The 16,832-nt window shown below is 41.5% G+C and overlaps 1 protein-coding gene across 3 annotated transcripts in view; it reads left to right on the top strand.

Moving 5' to 3' along the window:
- Positions 1–16,832, top strand: part of ADARB2 (adenosine deaminase RNA specific B2 (inactive)) — a 317,822-nt gene that overhangs the window by 281,837 nt on the left and 19,153 nt on the right. For all 3 annotated transcript variants that reach the window (XM_074832022.1, XM_074832041.1, XM_074832032.1), the window contains one exon: positions 11,937–12,105. In XM_074832022.1, the coding sequence (XP_074688123.1) occupies positions 11,937–12,105 (169 nt within the window). The remainder of the gene's footprint in view (positions 1–11,936; positions 12,106–16,832) is intronic.

Raw genomic sequence — 16,832 nt, 5'->3', positions numbered from 1 at the left:
TATTAACCTACAGCTGTGCTGAAGCTCTCATGCACACACATTTGACAGAGCTCTCATCTAAACAGGATCCACTTGCAACCACGTGAGCTGGATCATTGCCTTGGTAGGTGATGTGATGGGGAGAAGATGTGCACTGCAGTTTTCAGAGAAGTTGGGGAACTGAAGAGTACCCAGAAAGACAAGTTTTCGCTCTTTACTTCAAGCGTGCTTTCAGTCTGTGCTTTCCCTGCCTGTGACTCTGGCTGCTGGATTTTACATCCCATTCTCAGACAAAATGGTTTCTGTTAACCCCCAAATCTGGGGCTGCCTTGAAGAGTTGCCCTTCTCAACACCACAACTCAGCAGCCTGTGTTCAGATGTGGCTGACCCAGAGAGCATCAGCATATGATCCACAAATCAGAGTTCCTGAAAGACCTATCCTGAGCAGAGGCTGAATCTGGAGAGGGTCAGATTCAAACAGAGGCCATCTAAGAGCCTGTCCATCTCCAAGAGATGGTCACAGATGATCCCTTGTGACTGTCAGGAGACGCAACCCCAGAGCTCTGCATTCAGGCTCCTGCAGACAGGTATCAGGATGCAAATACAATGAGAATGCTTATGGCACCAGCTGAGATAAAATCCCTCCCAAAAGCACTGGTTTTGGTGAACATTGTTGGATGTGCAAGGGGAAGTAATCTCTGCCTTCCTTCTGCCAATCCCATGTTTTGTTTAAATGGACAAATTCTGTTCTTGTGAGTAGATGATAAGGGGGGAAAATCATTTCAAGAACCATCTAAATAACTCAGCAGTCTGAAAATAAATAAGATATCTTCTGTAACTACAAGGAAATGCAGGTCCTAACAGATTGATATACTGCCTCTGTTTCAAAAATTGAGGGTAACCATAGGTCATCCCTTGGGCTTGGACACTATCATTTGTTTCCATTATACAAGTGCTCCCAGATATCATATTGCTCCATTGTGGCTGCTGGCCTGCTGTAGCTTGGGAGACCATATTGGAAATTCGTAGCTAGTCAGTGCATGGAGCAGCTTCCTCCTAGGTTGTAAAGTTGGTTTTATGCTGATGAATGGCCCGTCTGTGGAACTGCGATGAAGGTGCATTATTTTCCTATTTTTCATATGACTGAGTAGAACAATACCTTGGGGGACCTCAGAATAAAATTATCATAAAGAACCATCCCCAGAAGTAACATGAAAGAAAAAAAATGCACGCAACACTGTAGTCTGAGGCGCTGAACACTGCCTCGGGAGAAATAATCCTAGCACTGGATGAATTATTGTGGTCAGCCCAGATTGCTTTGTCATGTAAAGGATGCTGCAGAAATTGCAGACACAGCATGAGGCTCTTGGATTACTTCAGGGGCTAGGGAACTGGTTATTAAAGAAGGTGAGGGGAAATTGTCCTTTCGCTTCATTAAGATTGGACTGGGATGGATCCAAAAGGTTCGGGTTCGGGTGTGAGCACAGCACCATTTGTCAACTTCCTTTGAGATCGAGTCCTGTTGAAATGATGGCCCTTTCCTTCTTGTGCCACTGACAGAGCCTCAATTACAGAGGAAATGCAAAGTCTTTCCACAGCTAAGTAGAAGCTGGTCTGTCAAGGAGCTTACATCCCTGCTCAGACTGTTAGCAGTCACTGGTTTTATATGTAATTGCCTTGTTTTCTAACTCAATCCTCCCAGGCTGCTGAAATGCTGTTTCAGAGTGTGGCTGCTTTCACTCAAGTTAACTTTGTAGAGAAAGGACTGTCACAGGACTGTCCCCTCTGGTTAATTCTCTGCATCACTTACACACATCACCCATGGCTGGGAGCAGAAGTGAAGTGTGCTCCTGGCCAGGATGGGCAAAGATGACAGCAGACCTCAGCCCAGGTGTAGCAGTTCTCTGTCCCTGTGAGCACGGCAGGTCTGAGCAGTGGTCTGATTTAGCTCAGAGCTTCCCAGGTCTGGAGGTGGTACTGCATGGAACCATTTCAAAGATTTCTCCCCAACATCCAACACAGCTGGGACTGTAGGGAAGCCTTCTTCTTCTGGGGAAGGTGGGCAAAGGGTCTTCAGAAGAAGGAAGTGCAGCTGAGAGGGATCAGTGAGACCCCGGAACAGGAGGGCCATGGTGACGATGGGAAAGTTTGGCAGGGGAGGGGGTCTGTGATATTCAGCTTTGACAGGAGGAGTGGGCAAAGAGACAGCAACGTAAGGCCGGTGAGGGGTTGGGGAACTCTGGAAAGCTTTGGGATGAGTGGAGCTCCTCTACTTCTTTCAATGCACAGCACCCACCAGGACCTGCAGGCACTGGTTTGACCCATCTCCAGTGCTGCAAGAAGCTTTTCCTCCCACAGCATTTCCTACTCACCCTCTGCTCCTCCAGAGCTACAGGGGAGGGAGAGAATGGAGGAGAGAGGAGAGGAGAGGAAAGACTCATGTTGGGGGGACCAGAAGGAGCAGAGGGGACTAGGGACCAGCTCAAGTCCTTTGCTGTGAATCCTGCAGCCCTTCTGATGCTGCATGAGGGAAAAGCTGCAGAAGCAGCAGCTGTTGTTATCTCCATGTTCAGATGGACCCATTGCTCAGACAGAGCAGCAGTGCCAGAGGGTCTGCAAATATGTGGTCCAGGTGTTCTAACTGCTGGAAATCCCATCGCTCTTTGTAACCCAAAGGAGAGGTCTGATGCCCTACACAGCCTGCCATGCTAAACCTTTTGCCAATCCCTAGGGCCAGCTCTAGACCCTAAACCTGTGAGAGACTAGTGATGTCCAGGCTTAGAAAGAGTGTGGTGAGACTGTGGAAGCACTTATGGCATTGTTGTTGGTATTATCATGCTCGACCCCAGAATGCACCTCTGAAAGAGGCTCTTGTTTTGCTACATTGGAAGTCCTAAAGCTTTCAGTGCCAATTAATCAAGCCATGAAGGTTTGCTATTGCTTCATATTTTGTTATTAATCTCCACCAGGCTGGGTAGTTAGGTTTTTAGTGGAGTTTTGCTAAAGCTGACTAGTGAATCACCACTTCACTTCTTGGACAACTTTCAGGTCTCAAAGTACTGACTGGCTGGAAAGAAATCAAAACTTGTCAGGCAGATTTTTGAAATAAAATAATTGTGTGAAAATGGGATCACATTCTGTATTTTTCATGTCTCCTGGCCATCAGTACACTAACAAGGGGTAGAAAAAACCCTACTTCATTTCCTTCCATGCCTAGTTCAGGGTGAGTATTTTCATTCAAGGCCACTGAGACTCGAAAAAGAACTTGAACCTGTATTTCCAAAATCCTGGATCAGGGCTCCAGTGAATTCACTATCAGCTGAGCTAGACAGCTCCTTTTCTTCAGTCTCTGTTATAAAACTTTGTCAGAATTGATACATCATGAGAAAAATCTTTGGCTTTGACAATGCATTGAAAATGTCCCAATTCCCTCTCCTTGTGATATTCTTGGCCGCTATAGCTTATTTGGGTTTTGTTGTTTCAGGGGTAGTTTTAAAGTGGAAAATAAGATTTTTTAGAAGGATGTGTCAGCACAGTGTGTGTCTATCTGGGAAAAGAGAAAGAATATGCTGGAAACTATAGATTGCTCAAAGCCAGCACTGGCCACAGCTTTGAAAAGCTTTCATGTAAAGAAAAATGTGTTTGTTAGTATTCAGGAAAACAGGTTTCCACAGCTATAATCAGATCCTAATTTTACCAGAATGCTTGAATCGCCGAAGGGAATTGCACTGTATTTATTGATTCTGCTTTGTTATGGGTTTTGCTGCTTTGTAAAACACTGCATTTGGACGCAATGTTCAGATGTGATAAAAAGGCTACATTATTCAGCAAAAGGCCATGGCTGAGAACCTTTCAGAATAGTAGTAGAAAATTTCACCAAGAAAAGCTGTTTGTCCCCGAATTTGTCCAGCCCAAGGAATAATAATGTCTGAGGTTCTCCAAGGTCAGCTGGAGCAGGGACAAAGAGACTGCATGCTCCCAGACACAGCTGCCCCAGTTCCACCCCCAACATCCCATATCCTGCTAGAGATATGCACCTAATTACAGCACATATTTTGGGTGGAACAGATCAAAACACAGTTGGGAAAAATCCTTGTGGGCAAAACCTACATCCACTCAGATCTAATTTGGTCTAATTTACCCTTCCACTGAGGGGAAGTCACATGAACTGGGGTAAAGCTCATGAACTGAGCTTTATAAAGCTTGTCAGGAAACTGCAGGTCCAGTTAAAATCTCTGTGGGACTTTTGAAAGTCCTTAGACTCCTACAGAGTTTCTTAGACTCTTATGAAGAGAGAAATCTGAAGATAGCTGCATAAGAGTGATAAACAATTTCATCCTCACCATGACTCTGTTGGTACTTCTCTAGCTAGCCTTGAGCAACTCACTTTGGTCATTTCTATTTCCATACCTGTAAAATGGCAATAAAAGGTAACCATACAACTTTGAGGAAGGGTAATTAATGCTCAGAGTAGGATATTAAAATGGAAATCACTATATATTCTAAGCACTATTATATCGTTATTCAGAATAATTTATTGATTAGTATCCATAGATTTTTAAGGCCAATGGGGACCATTTCCTGAATTTTGCCAGCCAGAGATCATAGGGCTTTACACAGTAATTTCCATCCACAGCTCCAGAAGCTGAAGTTGAACTAGGGTATGTCTGATGATACATCAGGAACCACTGCCTCTCTAGGCTCATACCAGTCACAGGGGGGCTGAATATCTGTCAATATTATTGACAGATTTCTGTTGTTTCTGTCTCATGGGGTTCATTTTCTGTGTTCATATTTTGCTTACTTCTTTCACAACGTTTTTCTTAAATCACTCTTGAAGATTTCAATTTCCAAACAACAAAAATCCCAAAGCCACATGAATAACAGCATGTTTTGTTGATAAAAGAAAGAGGGTTATGATGAATAACACATTTCCTTTGTGTAAACTTTTTGATTAAAACATGGCAGGGGAGAGAATTGTCACCAAATGGGCAATTCCAATGATGTTGACAATTTTTCACACAAAGTATATTTAAAAGATAAAGCCTAGCTTTAAGAGAAAACATTTTTCATTAAAGAAAAAGAAAAAAAGGAAGAAGATACAATGATGCATAGCTTAGGACATAGGTGAACAAGTGGTCCCCACTGGCTTCTGACTGATGTGGCATCTCACTCTCCACACACAGCCTCCAGTCACTTCCCCGGCTTTGCTCAGCTGCTGACCTGGGCACTAGCAGCAGCTCCCCACACTGTCAAAGATGAGTTGATCCTTGTTGGAGACCAGCTAATGTGCCCCTGTGTTTGGTGAATAGTCTCATGAAGACTTCAGAGGCAGACGTTTTCTCTGTCATGGAGTTCACAGTGCCTGTGCAGCCCTTTGCCAGGTCTCTAGACTTTGCTCTGCAGGAGCAGCTGCACTTCCAAAGCAACAGCATTGCACATCTGATTTTAGATGAGAGGAGCAATTAGTAATTAAGAATAATAATCTTGAAGTGTTTGAGTTGTACTTTCCTTGATTGCCACATGCACAGAATCTTAATTCCACTGATAAATCTTGTGCTTTTAGCTTCAACATACGAATGCATTTCTACTCCAGAGCAGGCTGGAGTCTGCAGCCTGGGTTTGTAGGTAGCATGAAGGATCTCCCTTGCTGCTCATTCCTCTTTGCCTGGAACCCTTATTTATAACTGTCAGAGGAAATGGTGCATGACTTGTTGCCAACAAATTGTTTTAAAGAAAATTTTAACTAGTTACTCACATTTTGATGCCAGGGGTTCCTCAAAGACAGACATTACAGAAAACTAGTTTGTAGGGTATATATTTTGATCTGTTTCTCACTTTTTTTTTTTTTTTTTTGTCCCAAGGAGTTAAAGTTTGCTGAGAGACCAAGGCTTACTTAGAAGCTAGTCTAATGGCAAAATGGGTTTCATGTGTTAGAGTGCCATTCTCCACCCTAGCAGTTAGTTTCATAAAGGCTTTCTAGTACCTCTCTCTAGGATAAGCATTCAACACATTTCATATTATTCTATAAAAATAATAAAAAGTCTTTGTAAAAGTGCTGTGTCGCCTGAACAGATGAAATTTTGCCCCTCAGTTACGATATATGGAGGCATTTTGATGGACCAAAATGAAGAGTTTTCATTGAAACGATCATGAGCTTTGCTATCATGGGGTACCATTCCTACACCCTTCTACAGTCACTGTTTTTAACTACACTGCTCAAACCAAAACTCATAATTTAATTAATATGTACTTAAAACAGATAAGGACAAATAATGCAGTCATTTTCTTTCTGTTCTTTTGGATTCAAACTTCAAATTTTTCCCATCACTGATTCTTCTTATGAGAGATGGATTAAATGCCATGTATTGATGAGCTATAAATGGGCAAATTGCCTTTGTTGTCACACCTTGTCTGTGCATCACTTGAAACTATTGGCAGATGAAAAAATATGGAAGTAGAAAGATTCAAAAAGGTTATTTGAAGATTAGTGATGAGGAGAAAGAATAACATGCTGAAGGTAACATCTTTTATCAGGTCATGGGATACCTGATAGCTGTCCAAACCCAGGATTTCAGCCAGGAAAGATGCAGGAAAGAGGGAAAAAGTAAAGAAGTTAAATTTCAACTGTTAGTTTCAGTTCCACAAATCACAGGTGTCCCAAGTTTTGTAAGATTCTCAGATAAAGTAAATATTCAGTATTTATATTTGTATATAGGGCTTAATTATATGGTCCCAACCCCATATCAGAATTGAATTCTGCCACAACATGGTAGGTGCTACGTGGCCCTGGGAATGAGCAGATCTCCCCTGGGGCTGCATCGAGATGCAGTAGGCCTCACAGACTATATTTAAAAGTGCTATCTTGACTTTAAAGATTCATCCCAACGTACTTTTAACCCATACAAGCCAGGTGCTTGTGTTCCCTCCTGGGAAGGCTACATCCCTGCACTCACTAGAGATCCAGCTCTGTAGGCTATGAGACAAGACCACTGCTTTTACCTGCCAGGCCCTCAGTGTGATGAATCCTACCTTCAAAAGTCACGATTCAGCTTTGTGAAGGGACCTATTCTTTTTTCCTAAATCCAGACTTCTTTCAGAATATCCCTAAAGTTTCTTGCTTTCAAAAGCTGGCCTATTGCATTTTAGCCTCAATCTCTGCTGGTCACTAAGGCACGATGCAGTAGCGATTTATCTGACCAGCCACCCTACCCAGCAAAGGGGGCACATATGAAGCATTCAGCGTGCCATGATGCTCACTTCAACACTTTCAGAAATAGTAATATTGTACATTTATTCAGCATCTGCTTGAAAAAAGTGCATCTCTAATAACCATCAAAATACAAAGGCGGTCCGATGTTAATACTTCTCTTTCCACCCCTTTGTTTCAAACCCCTCTAAGAAAACTTTATAAACCATGCTGATGAATGGAGGGTCCAACACTGAAAAAAATGCAAGATAGGCTGTTTTATTTCTTCCTTCATGACGAGAGAACAGCCTCCACTGAAGCAGGGAAATAGAAAATGAACCTCCGAGGCAGTCATGCAAAATTTCAGACAGAGCCTTACTCGTGTGATTCTGTTTAATCACCGTCCATTTCCTCTTCACTCTTCAACTAAATAATAAATATGGAGTGGCTTTTTTCATTACCATTTGAGCCAGAACCAGTCCTGGAGAAAATATGAAAATAAGGGGTGAGCCTTGAAATCAGCGGGTTTCACTGATTTTAAATACAAGGTACCTGTGTAAATTTCTAATACAATAATTAATAATCCAGCACCTTTTTATCTTAGGAATTCTCAGGAGTAATTTCCACATCTGAGTGTAGCATGCATCATAAATCCACTCCAAATGATTTTTAAATTTGTCCTTTCCAATTCCGGTTTGAATTGACATTTTGTTCTGGTTGAAGTGGCATCCTCAGATGCTTTCTCCCCTGCAATTATTTGAGATTAAGCAGTTGGAGAACCAGCACAGCAAAGATCAGAAATGCTTATAGTCACTAATGCTTTGATCATACTGAACAGCAGAACAACAGTAGGCGGTAGTTTGTGACTTTTTAAGTTGCATGAATAAATATATTTCTGAGACTGCTTTAAAATGATCCATAGCAGGCTGTGCCAGCAAGTGGACTGCATTTTTTACTGCCGGCAAGCAGCTTATGTGCTAGAGTCTGTCTGCAGCTTCAGTGCAAAACACACAGAGCCTCATCTTGTTCTTTGTTCATATATTTATATCTTCCTACATTACTTAATGACATGCTAAAAAAGAACTAAGTGCGTTCCAATTATGGATATGGATTTATTTAATTATTGTCAATCTGAAAGTATTCAGAGTTTTGAGTGATTAGTATTTTATATAAACACTACAGATCATCTTTTGGAGCGTGTGTGCTGGCTATCCCAGTAACATGAGCAACCTGAGACAGGCACTATGGCACAGGGTTTTAGTCACACCCTATCCATTGAATTTAATAGCAGTTGAGCAGCTAAAACCCCTTATCAGTGCTGGGGAAGTGTATCCCAGGGTGAGCGTACACTGGCCACAGCTGCCTGAATCCTATCAGCTAATGCCGTCTGCTTGGCTGCACCCTGGGTAGAGCGCTCGTTACGGGGAGCAAGGTTTGACACGTGGACTGAGTTAATATGAGCATTCGGAAACTGAGATGATCTGTGCACTTGCACACACTTCCTAAATGCTTTAAAAAACTTTATTATTCAGTTTCTGGTACTTGCGGGTCAGGACTGAGATGCTCTAATAACAACGAGATGTGGTGTACTTTGGCCTTTGTAATTCCTTCAGTTCTGAGGGAAACTGAGGAAATCAAATAAACCAAAAATCAAATAAACAAACCCCACAAACTCACAGAAATGTTTTGGATCCCTCTCCCCCAAAATTGTTGGCCTATGCTTTAAATTCCCCAAGTGCTCAGCAGTTGTTTGAAGGGCTGCTGCTTTTTCTTCCTATGAACCGGCTCCTTATCTCTGTCAGCACATTGTGGAATGCTTTGCCCCTCACTAGGTAATATTTACCTAGTAAAATCAAAGTCACATAAATGATGGGCTGCTCATCTTGTCATGCGGTCACTGAAATTCCCTAGCAGTTATATGTTCCTTTGCATGTATGCAAAATGTAGGCATATCAACATGGTGAACTGCCTGAAAAAGAAAGTAATCTAGAAGACCAATGTACATACAGGGGAGGGTCAGAGCAAGAGCTGAGAAAGTAAGATGAATGTAGAGAGAGACGGGAAATGGGGAGAGAAAGGTGTAGCAAGATAAAATATTCTTCTGAAAAAAAAAAAAAAAAAGATGGAGAAAGAAACACTAAAAATTCATTTTGTCCTGGGGGATTTCTGGCAGGTGGAGTCCTGTGGTAGATCTTTATTGAAAGGATAGCATCTGTTTTTCATAAATTGTTTTCGAGCAGTACCTTTAAATGAATTTGCAGAAGAAGGAAGCATCATTATCGTCATTATACCTGTGGGAAAGCTTAGGAAAATAGAACTGATTTGCTTGAAGTCAAACTTCCTACCAGCCGAAACAGCAATAGTCTCTTAAGTCACTCTTCACTGCTTCCCTGGCAGAGGTCTAGGTCTGCCGTGCCATCAGTTCTCGGTGTGAGCAGACTAAGGCAAAGTGTTTTTTCAATACATTTCTTGATGTTGCTAAGTGAGATGTGTTTGCTAAGCAGAAGTGATCGCTTTCTCTTTTTGTTGTCCAAATTTCATGGTACCTTCCCCATGACTCTGTTGTTTAACAATAAAAAATGCTGCTCAGCACTGCTTGAAGTTTTTAAAAAATTAATTTCCCTGCAGAGTCCCAAGAAAAATACGGACTAGTTCCCAGATAGCTAATCCTATTCAAGGAGCATCCTCTGAATGATACTGCAGGAGGCATCCCAGACAAGAGGGATGTACATGGGCTCAGCACACATGGCCATGAAAATGGTTTTCCAACAGTGTTGGCAATTTGAGGGAAGCAGGATCTGAGACATTTCTGAGACTTTGGAATTTTTGCTTATTGAATTTTTTATTTGTCTATTGGCTCTTCCCAGTTTTCCTCACAGAACTGAATTTTGAGAAGCCACAATACTAAGTCTGGTGGTTACTGCAGCATCTCAGTTTGAGAGGTGCTCTGTGACAACTGAGCATAAGGACCTGCCACACCCTCCAGTGGAATATGGCTGAAGATGGGGGTGACAGTGCAACAACTGCTCTCCCCCAAACTCAGTTATCAAAGCAGCACAAACAAACCCTACAGTATTTGCAAACACTTCAGATATGATGGAGCCTGGTTTTGGATGGGAATTGGTTTCAACCATGGCCAGTCAATCCAATTGATACGTGGTCCAGCATGCTGCTGGCACACACATCCCCATCTTAAATTTTAAAAAAGCAGGAAGGAAGTGAAGGAATGATCAGGGCAGGGGGGCTCAGCTGCCTGTCTGCTGGCAGGTCACAGCTGAGTCTGCTGTTCTACAAGTGTTCACTACCTCTGCTAATCCCAATAGGCAGAAGTGATTTATTTTCCCATTCCCTTTTTGTAAACCATCCATTGGCAGCAGCCAAAGTCAATCAATTGCTTCCACCAGAGCTCGCAGCACAGAAAACAGTCATACAAAGCAAAGATGGTAAAAAATGACAGAGGGAGAGAGCGGGTGACTGGGGAGTGTGCACAGAGCCAGCTGCTTGTGGCCAGAGGTTCGATCAGCCCTGCAACCAGTGACACCCTGATGTTACTCAGTGCCAGGAACACAGGCAGTCCCATTGCCCGCTGAGGGCTGAGGAGCATCGCCTTTACAAGCAGAAGCCTTCTGGTCCAGCTGAGGGGCAGGCCATGGAAAAATGCACAGGACAGTAGGAAATATGGTCAAAAGCCTCATGTCCGTAGAAGCGGCGCTCCTCTTCTTTGAAAACAAAAGTCATCACATACTGTCTTTTGTTATTTTCCTTTGGGCTAGAAGGAAACTGTGAAAGGTCTGCTTCACAGAGGTGTTCTTCAGTGAAACCCTCTGAAGGTAAGACAGTGAGCAAGACCCAGAGGATTTCCTTGCTGTTCCTTGCTGTTCTTTTGCAACCAAAATACCCAGGGGTTACGTAGCAGTATAAAGAGGGTAAGAGTGATTCTCTTTTCATACAAATGAAGGTGAAGTACTTCAGAAATGTCATTATCTTCTGCACTTCTGCATATCTGCAGGACTCAGTTAAGTTCATTGCAGTGCAGGACAAGTGCATTAGCTGCTTGCCCTGCACCACCCCAAAGCTGACCTGCACTCAAACAAGTAATATCACTGAAGTGACAGATGGCAGTTGCATAGAAGATATCAGTATGACACAAGGCAGGAGGGTACCTCACTTTAAGGAGACTATAGAGGTAATTTAAGCAAGCAACAGATAACTAGCAAGTTTTTATTTGCTTTTGATCTGGAGTATAAAACTTCAGCTTTTGAGAATTTTCAGTGAAATTTTAGGATAACAAACCAAAACCTCGGTTCTGACATCACTCAGAAAATGCCACTGAATATCACACCAGAATACTGGACTGGACTGCATCACACAGGTAAGTCCTTGATGCCACTCATTTAACCAAGGTTTTCCAAATATTCCCCCGACATCAATCCTATAAGCATGGGTTAAAAACAAGAAATTGTACTACTTCTTTAAAAAACAGAGAATCTCTGTTCTTTTTAAAAATATAAGGGAGTGGGAACAGGAACATGAGCTCAGCATGTGCTGTGTGAAAGTTTTGATTGATGCGAAAAGACAACCATGCTAGAGAGCACATACTCTTCTCCACTGTGTTGCTTTCTTGGAGTGTAATCTCATCTAATTTTGCATCCAATTTAAAGGACCTCCACAGGTGGTTCTGCAAATGCAAGCTATGGCATCAACGTCACCTCTAAGTTTCTTTCTAAAAACATTTGATTATTGCCATTCTTGTGTTTGTTTTTCCCAGTGAACAGCAGCAAGCACATAGTGAGAAAATACCGTGGGCACCTCCGAACAAAGATTGAGTCTGGAGAAGGAACCATACCTGTCCGGTGTCATACCACAGCTCAGACGTGGGATGGCGTATTGCTGGGAGAGCAGCTCATCACCATGTCCTGTACAGACAAAATCGCCAGGTACCTGATGTATATACATCACAAAACTCTTTGCATGTGGAAATGAAGTTTGGTGCCACAGAGGACTATGGCCACTGGTGGGGAACAACTAGCAGGAGCTGACAAACCCCATGGAAACAAAGACCTCCTCTGTATGCAAAAACAGACCATATACATTGGATGGAATGTAAACAGGACATTTTCCAAAATTCTCCATAGGTCGTTAGTAGCTTTTTACAGTGTGACAAAAATATAAACTGTCTTTGCAGCATTTTTGCCAATAGAATTTCAGTGTGCAAATAAAATACATCCACTCTGCTCTTATTGGATCATTTACCCCAAAACTTGCAAACCAACCATCATGCAGATAAACTTAGCTCATCTACACCCTATTGGATAAAGTGCCCTAAAGGCTGCTAGGAATATTTTTACTGTTTGAATGTCATTGCAGAACTTTCACGTCACAGCTCCCTCTGTGGCTTTCTGCTCTGTCCTGTAAATACAACATATATTTATGTAGAATAATTGCCATATAATAAATATTTCATAATTATATCATGGTGGCACCTAAAATGCAAACACATTCACCATTCTCAATTTAGGGCGTTAACTAATAGCAAATGATGGCTATCACAAACTGAAAACAAAGTGTGTGCATTTTTATTATTATTATTATACTATTAGTATATATCTATACATACATATACTTATGCTCATAATTACATATATATTATGTGTATTAGCTATAGATGCAGCTTACATGTAAAATACATTACATTATAGCTATAAAAATGTGAATGTTATGATCAAATTCTCTGCTGGAATATCATGCCTAAGAACTCAGTTAAATTGCATAAGCTGAGAATTTGGCCCAATTATTAAAGGCCAATATAAACATAATCTTTCAAAAAAGCATAAAGCTTTTGTTTAATGCAAATGCATAAATTCTGCTCTTAGCTTTAACTGGATGACCTACTGAATTTAAATTATTCTGTAGGCTTAGCAAAGACTGCCATTTTGGCAGAAAAATGTATGACTGAACCAGCAAATGGAAATACTAACAGACTCATGAAATCCACCCTCTGCTAAGTGTAATCATCACAACTGTTGTGTTTGCATGAAGGATAAAGAGCAACTTCTGCTATAATGTTTTCATTTATTCATAAAGAGATAACAGAAAACCGAAACTGTTTTCAGTGGATCTCCTTCACTGTTTTTAGAAGCAGTTGGCTTTTCCAAATTCAGACTCATATGGACTCACAAAACTAAACAAATTTAAGTTTGAAAATGGATATATTGCACTCTCTGTAGTTTTGAATGTCATTAGCCAGTGAATTAAATATCAGCTTTGCAAACAGTATTACATTTGCTATTGAGGAGGATGTTGACTGTAATGCACAGTCTCAGAAGCTGGGTTTTCTCCAGGAACATCTGCTAAGCACTTTCAGTGAGTCCTTTCCTTGTTGCCACATATCTAAACAGCATTAAAGTCTGTGAAGAAAAAAAAGAATCTACCACAAGGAAAAAAAAATTTTGCATCTCTCATCTTTGATATTATTGCAATACTGTATGAATTACTGCAATTTTTATTGTTTATTTGCACTGTAACTCAAATGGGCATGGGATTTTCCTAGACAAAAAAAAAAAAAAAATCGGCAATCATTATTTCCTGCTTTGAACAGCAAATGTTTACTCTCACCTGTCAGAGACAGTTAAAAAAGAGGCTGAGAAAAGAAGTGGGAAAAGCAGCATTTGTAGGAATGGTGGTAGGTGTTGTGGCAATAAAAATGCTTCAGAAGGATACTTCCAAGCACTGTGGGCTCCTTAGTCAGGTTAAGAGCTCTGGTACAGGGAAAATGGGTGGAACAACTGCTGAATTAATAGATGAAGAGAAAAGATCAAGAAATCACCGAGATTCAGAAGTCGATGAAGATTACAAGGAAGAGGGAATGGTCATTCCTAATAAAGGTGAAGGATGAAGATGGGAAATGATCATAGAAGAGGTTGTTTTTTGGTCTGTTGTGGGCAGCTCCAGTAAGTAGAAATGATGGAAACAAGACAAGAGAGGCCCAAACAGGGATTTTGAGGAGAAAAATTCAAAGTTAATGAAGTAGAGAGCACAGAGTTCAATGTAAAAAATACCCTTTCACAAGGGAAACCAAGAAAGGCAAATGGAGTACAGATAGTGCTGGGGGATCGCCATGGCATGTATGACGGTGAAGGGTCTGAAAGTTTCTGAAGAGAATGCCCAAGGCTATCTAGAGATGTTCACAACCCTGGCTGCACTTGGAGGTCATGACTTTCCCTTCCTACCTCTCTCACAGTCACATTGTGAGACTTGGTTCTGCAATTTTATTTCCACCAGGCTCCCAAATACATGTGTTTGTGGCATAACTTCAGTTAGGTTCACAAGTTCTAGTTTGGGAATCACTGCGTGAGTGAAAACAAAGCACCAATAACACAGGAAATGTTAAAAAAAGTTTCTCTTGCATGTCAGAAAATAAGCAGTACCCACAGGGCTGGCCACCAGTGATAACATTGTTGGAGATTTTTAGCTGCTATAAATTTTATATAGAGCTTGGCAAAGAGTGACGAGAAGAGGTTTGGATATGGTACCTTCACAGAATCACAGAATCATCTAGGTTGGAAAGGACCTTGAAGATCATCCAGTCCAACCGTTAACCTAGCACTGACAGTTTCTAACTACACCATATCCCTAAGCGCTATGTTGACCCTACTCTTAAACACCTCCAGGGATGGGGACTCCACCACCTTCAAGAAACTTTATCCCAAATTTCAGTTTACCACATTAAATATGATCTATGATCAATTTTTATCATTATTATCCTCATCTGTAAGGGGGAGAAATCAAAGGTTTCTTCACCTGACCTTTGTTTTAGCACATATAGGGCTGTTTTCTGCCTTCTTCGCTGGTACAGTACAGGCAGGAAAAGAGTTCAGTGGACAAGGAGACTGCTGTGTGAGGGCCCTTTCCCCACTCTTACCCCCATGAAGAGATCAGCATGTGGTTTCTGTGCCACACTTCAGGCTCCAGATATTTGCTCTACCATGTAGACAGTTGACTCTTCAAATGTCTGCAGGATACAGGAATCTGGTTACATGTCATCTGGACTTGTCTTGCAATGAGAAAAAAGATCTCTGAAGCTGAAATTCATGTTTATATAAGCAAAATTTGACAAAAATCTGGCTTGTATACTTTGGATGTTATTGCTTGTAAAAGCCCCTCAGGAGCACTGGGCTATTAGAGAATGTTTCCTCTTGAGAACCTAGCCAGTAGCTGCTAAAATATACATCATTTTGCATTATTTGCAAAGGACATTGCTATCAGAATATCAAAGACCCAAGAATGGAGAGAGTTACTCAGAAAAGTGAATAATATTCTATAAATCATGTATCTAACGATTTATGTTCTTTCTTGCTCACAGGATAGCCATAAGCAGAGAGTGGTTTAATCAGATTTATTTGTTATTCAAAGGCATTTAGCAATTTTTATTACTATCACCACAAGTTTGAGAGGATTTGATGCTTGGTATGCATTATTTGGGCTCTGTGGCTGTGTTGAGACTGCAGGATAAACAGCCTGGTATCACACCTATTCCCTTACTGAATTAAAGCACAAACACTTCTGGCATGAATACTCATGTTATTTGGCTCAGGCAGGGAATTACGAGGTGAAATTCTGTGACTGCATTATAAAGGAGGTCAGACTAGATCTTGGTGGTTCCTTCTGGCTTTAAAAACCTATGCATTTATATGTGCAAATTTAAAGTTTGGGCTCTGTGAATCCCCAAATAACACACCCTGAGTGTTAGCTTTTATGTTCACAACTTCTGTGAGTCTCACAGTGGAGCTAAAGTGAGTTCAGCCTCTCAGTGCCATGGATTTTTAGGATTAAACAATGTTCTTTAGACCCAAAATTCATTAGTTACAGTAAAACCTAAGATTTCAACCTTCATTTTCCTCTGTAGTGTATACTGTATACACTTGTGAAAAAGCAGCAATATCATGAGCAAATTAATTCTAAAAATGATCAGCTGTTTGGAGAAAAATTTATGTCATTTAACATTTTCTTGACGCTAATAGCAACCTATATTAAGACCTATATGTCAACACAGACATCACAGCCCTAAAAGAGGCTTTTTGTGACAGCAAACCAAGTCATAACATCGGCCAAATTAAATCTCTTTTCATCTCCCTTTCTCACACTAACGCTGGACGCAGAGGTAGCTTGTACCTTTGCTTATTAGAAGGTCAGTGCAAGGTTAATGCTGCTGCTGGTGGAAGTCTCTGCAGTTGCTGCTTGGGAGCAGATAAATGTTTTAAGGAAAATTGACATATGTACACACATACATACACAGGCATGCACGCACACACACACACACAAGCACATACATTTAGGTAAAAACCAAGGATATCTCTAGAGTTCAGCTGCTCGTTGAGGATCTAAATGCAATAACAAAACATTAGGAAGGTTTAGCACTAAATTCTGCCTCAGACCCTCAGAAATGTTCAGACGACTGAGGACTGAGAGGTGCTAAGGTTCCTGTGAGCTGCAGGGGTGACATTTGAGCACCCCCTTGTCACCCTGGAGCCTCAGGGACACTGGCTCTGTTTGTGTGCCCTTCAGTGACATGGTCTCCAGCTGTGCAAAGCCAGCCCAGCACTGAGCCTCTCCTCTCCCCTGCACCACGCTGCTGGCTTCCCACAGCACACAGAGCCTGTACGTG

Source organism: Strix aluco, chromosome 1, assembly GCF_031877795.1.
Source record: "Strix aluco isolate bStrAlu1 chromosome 1, bStrAlu1.hap1, whole genome shotgun sequence".
NCBI classification, from domain to species: Eukaryota; Metazoa; Chordata; class Aves; order Strigiformes; family Strigidae; genus Strix; species Strix aluco.
Note: the sequence above shows the minus strand (reverse complement) of the source record. Positions and strands in the feature narration are given on the sequence as shown.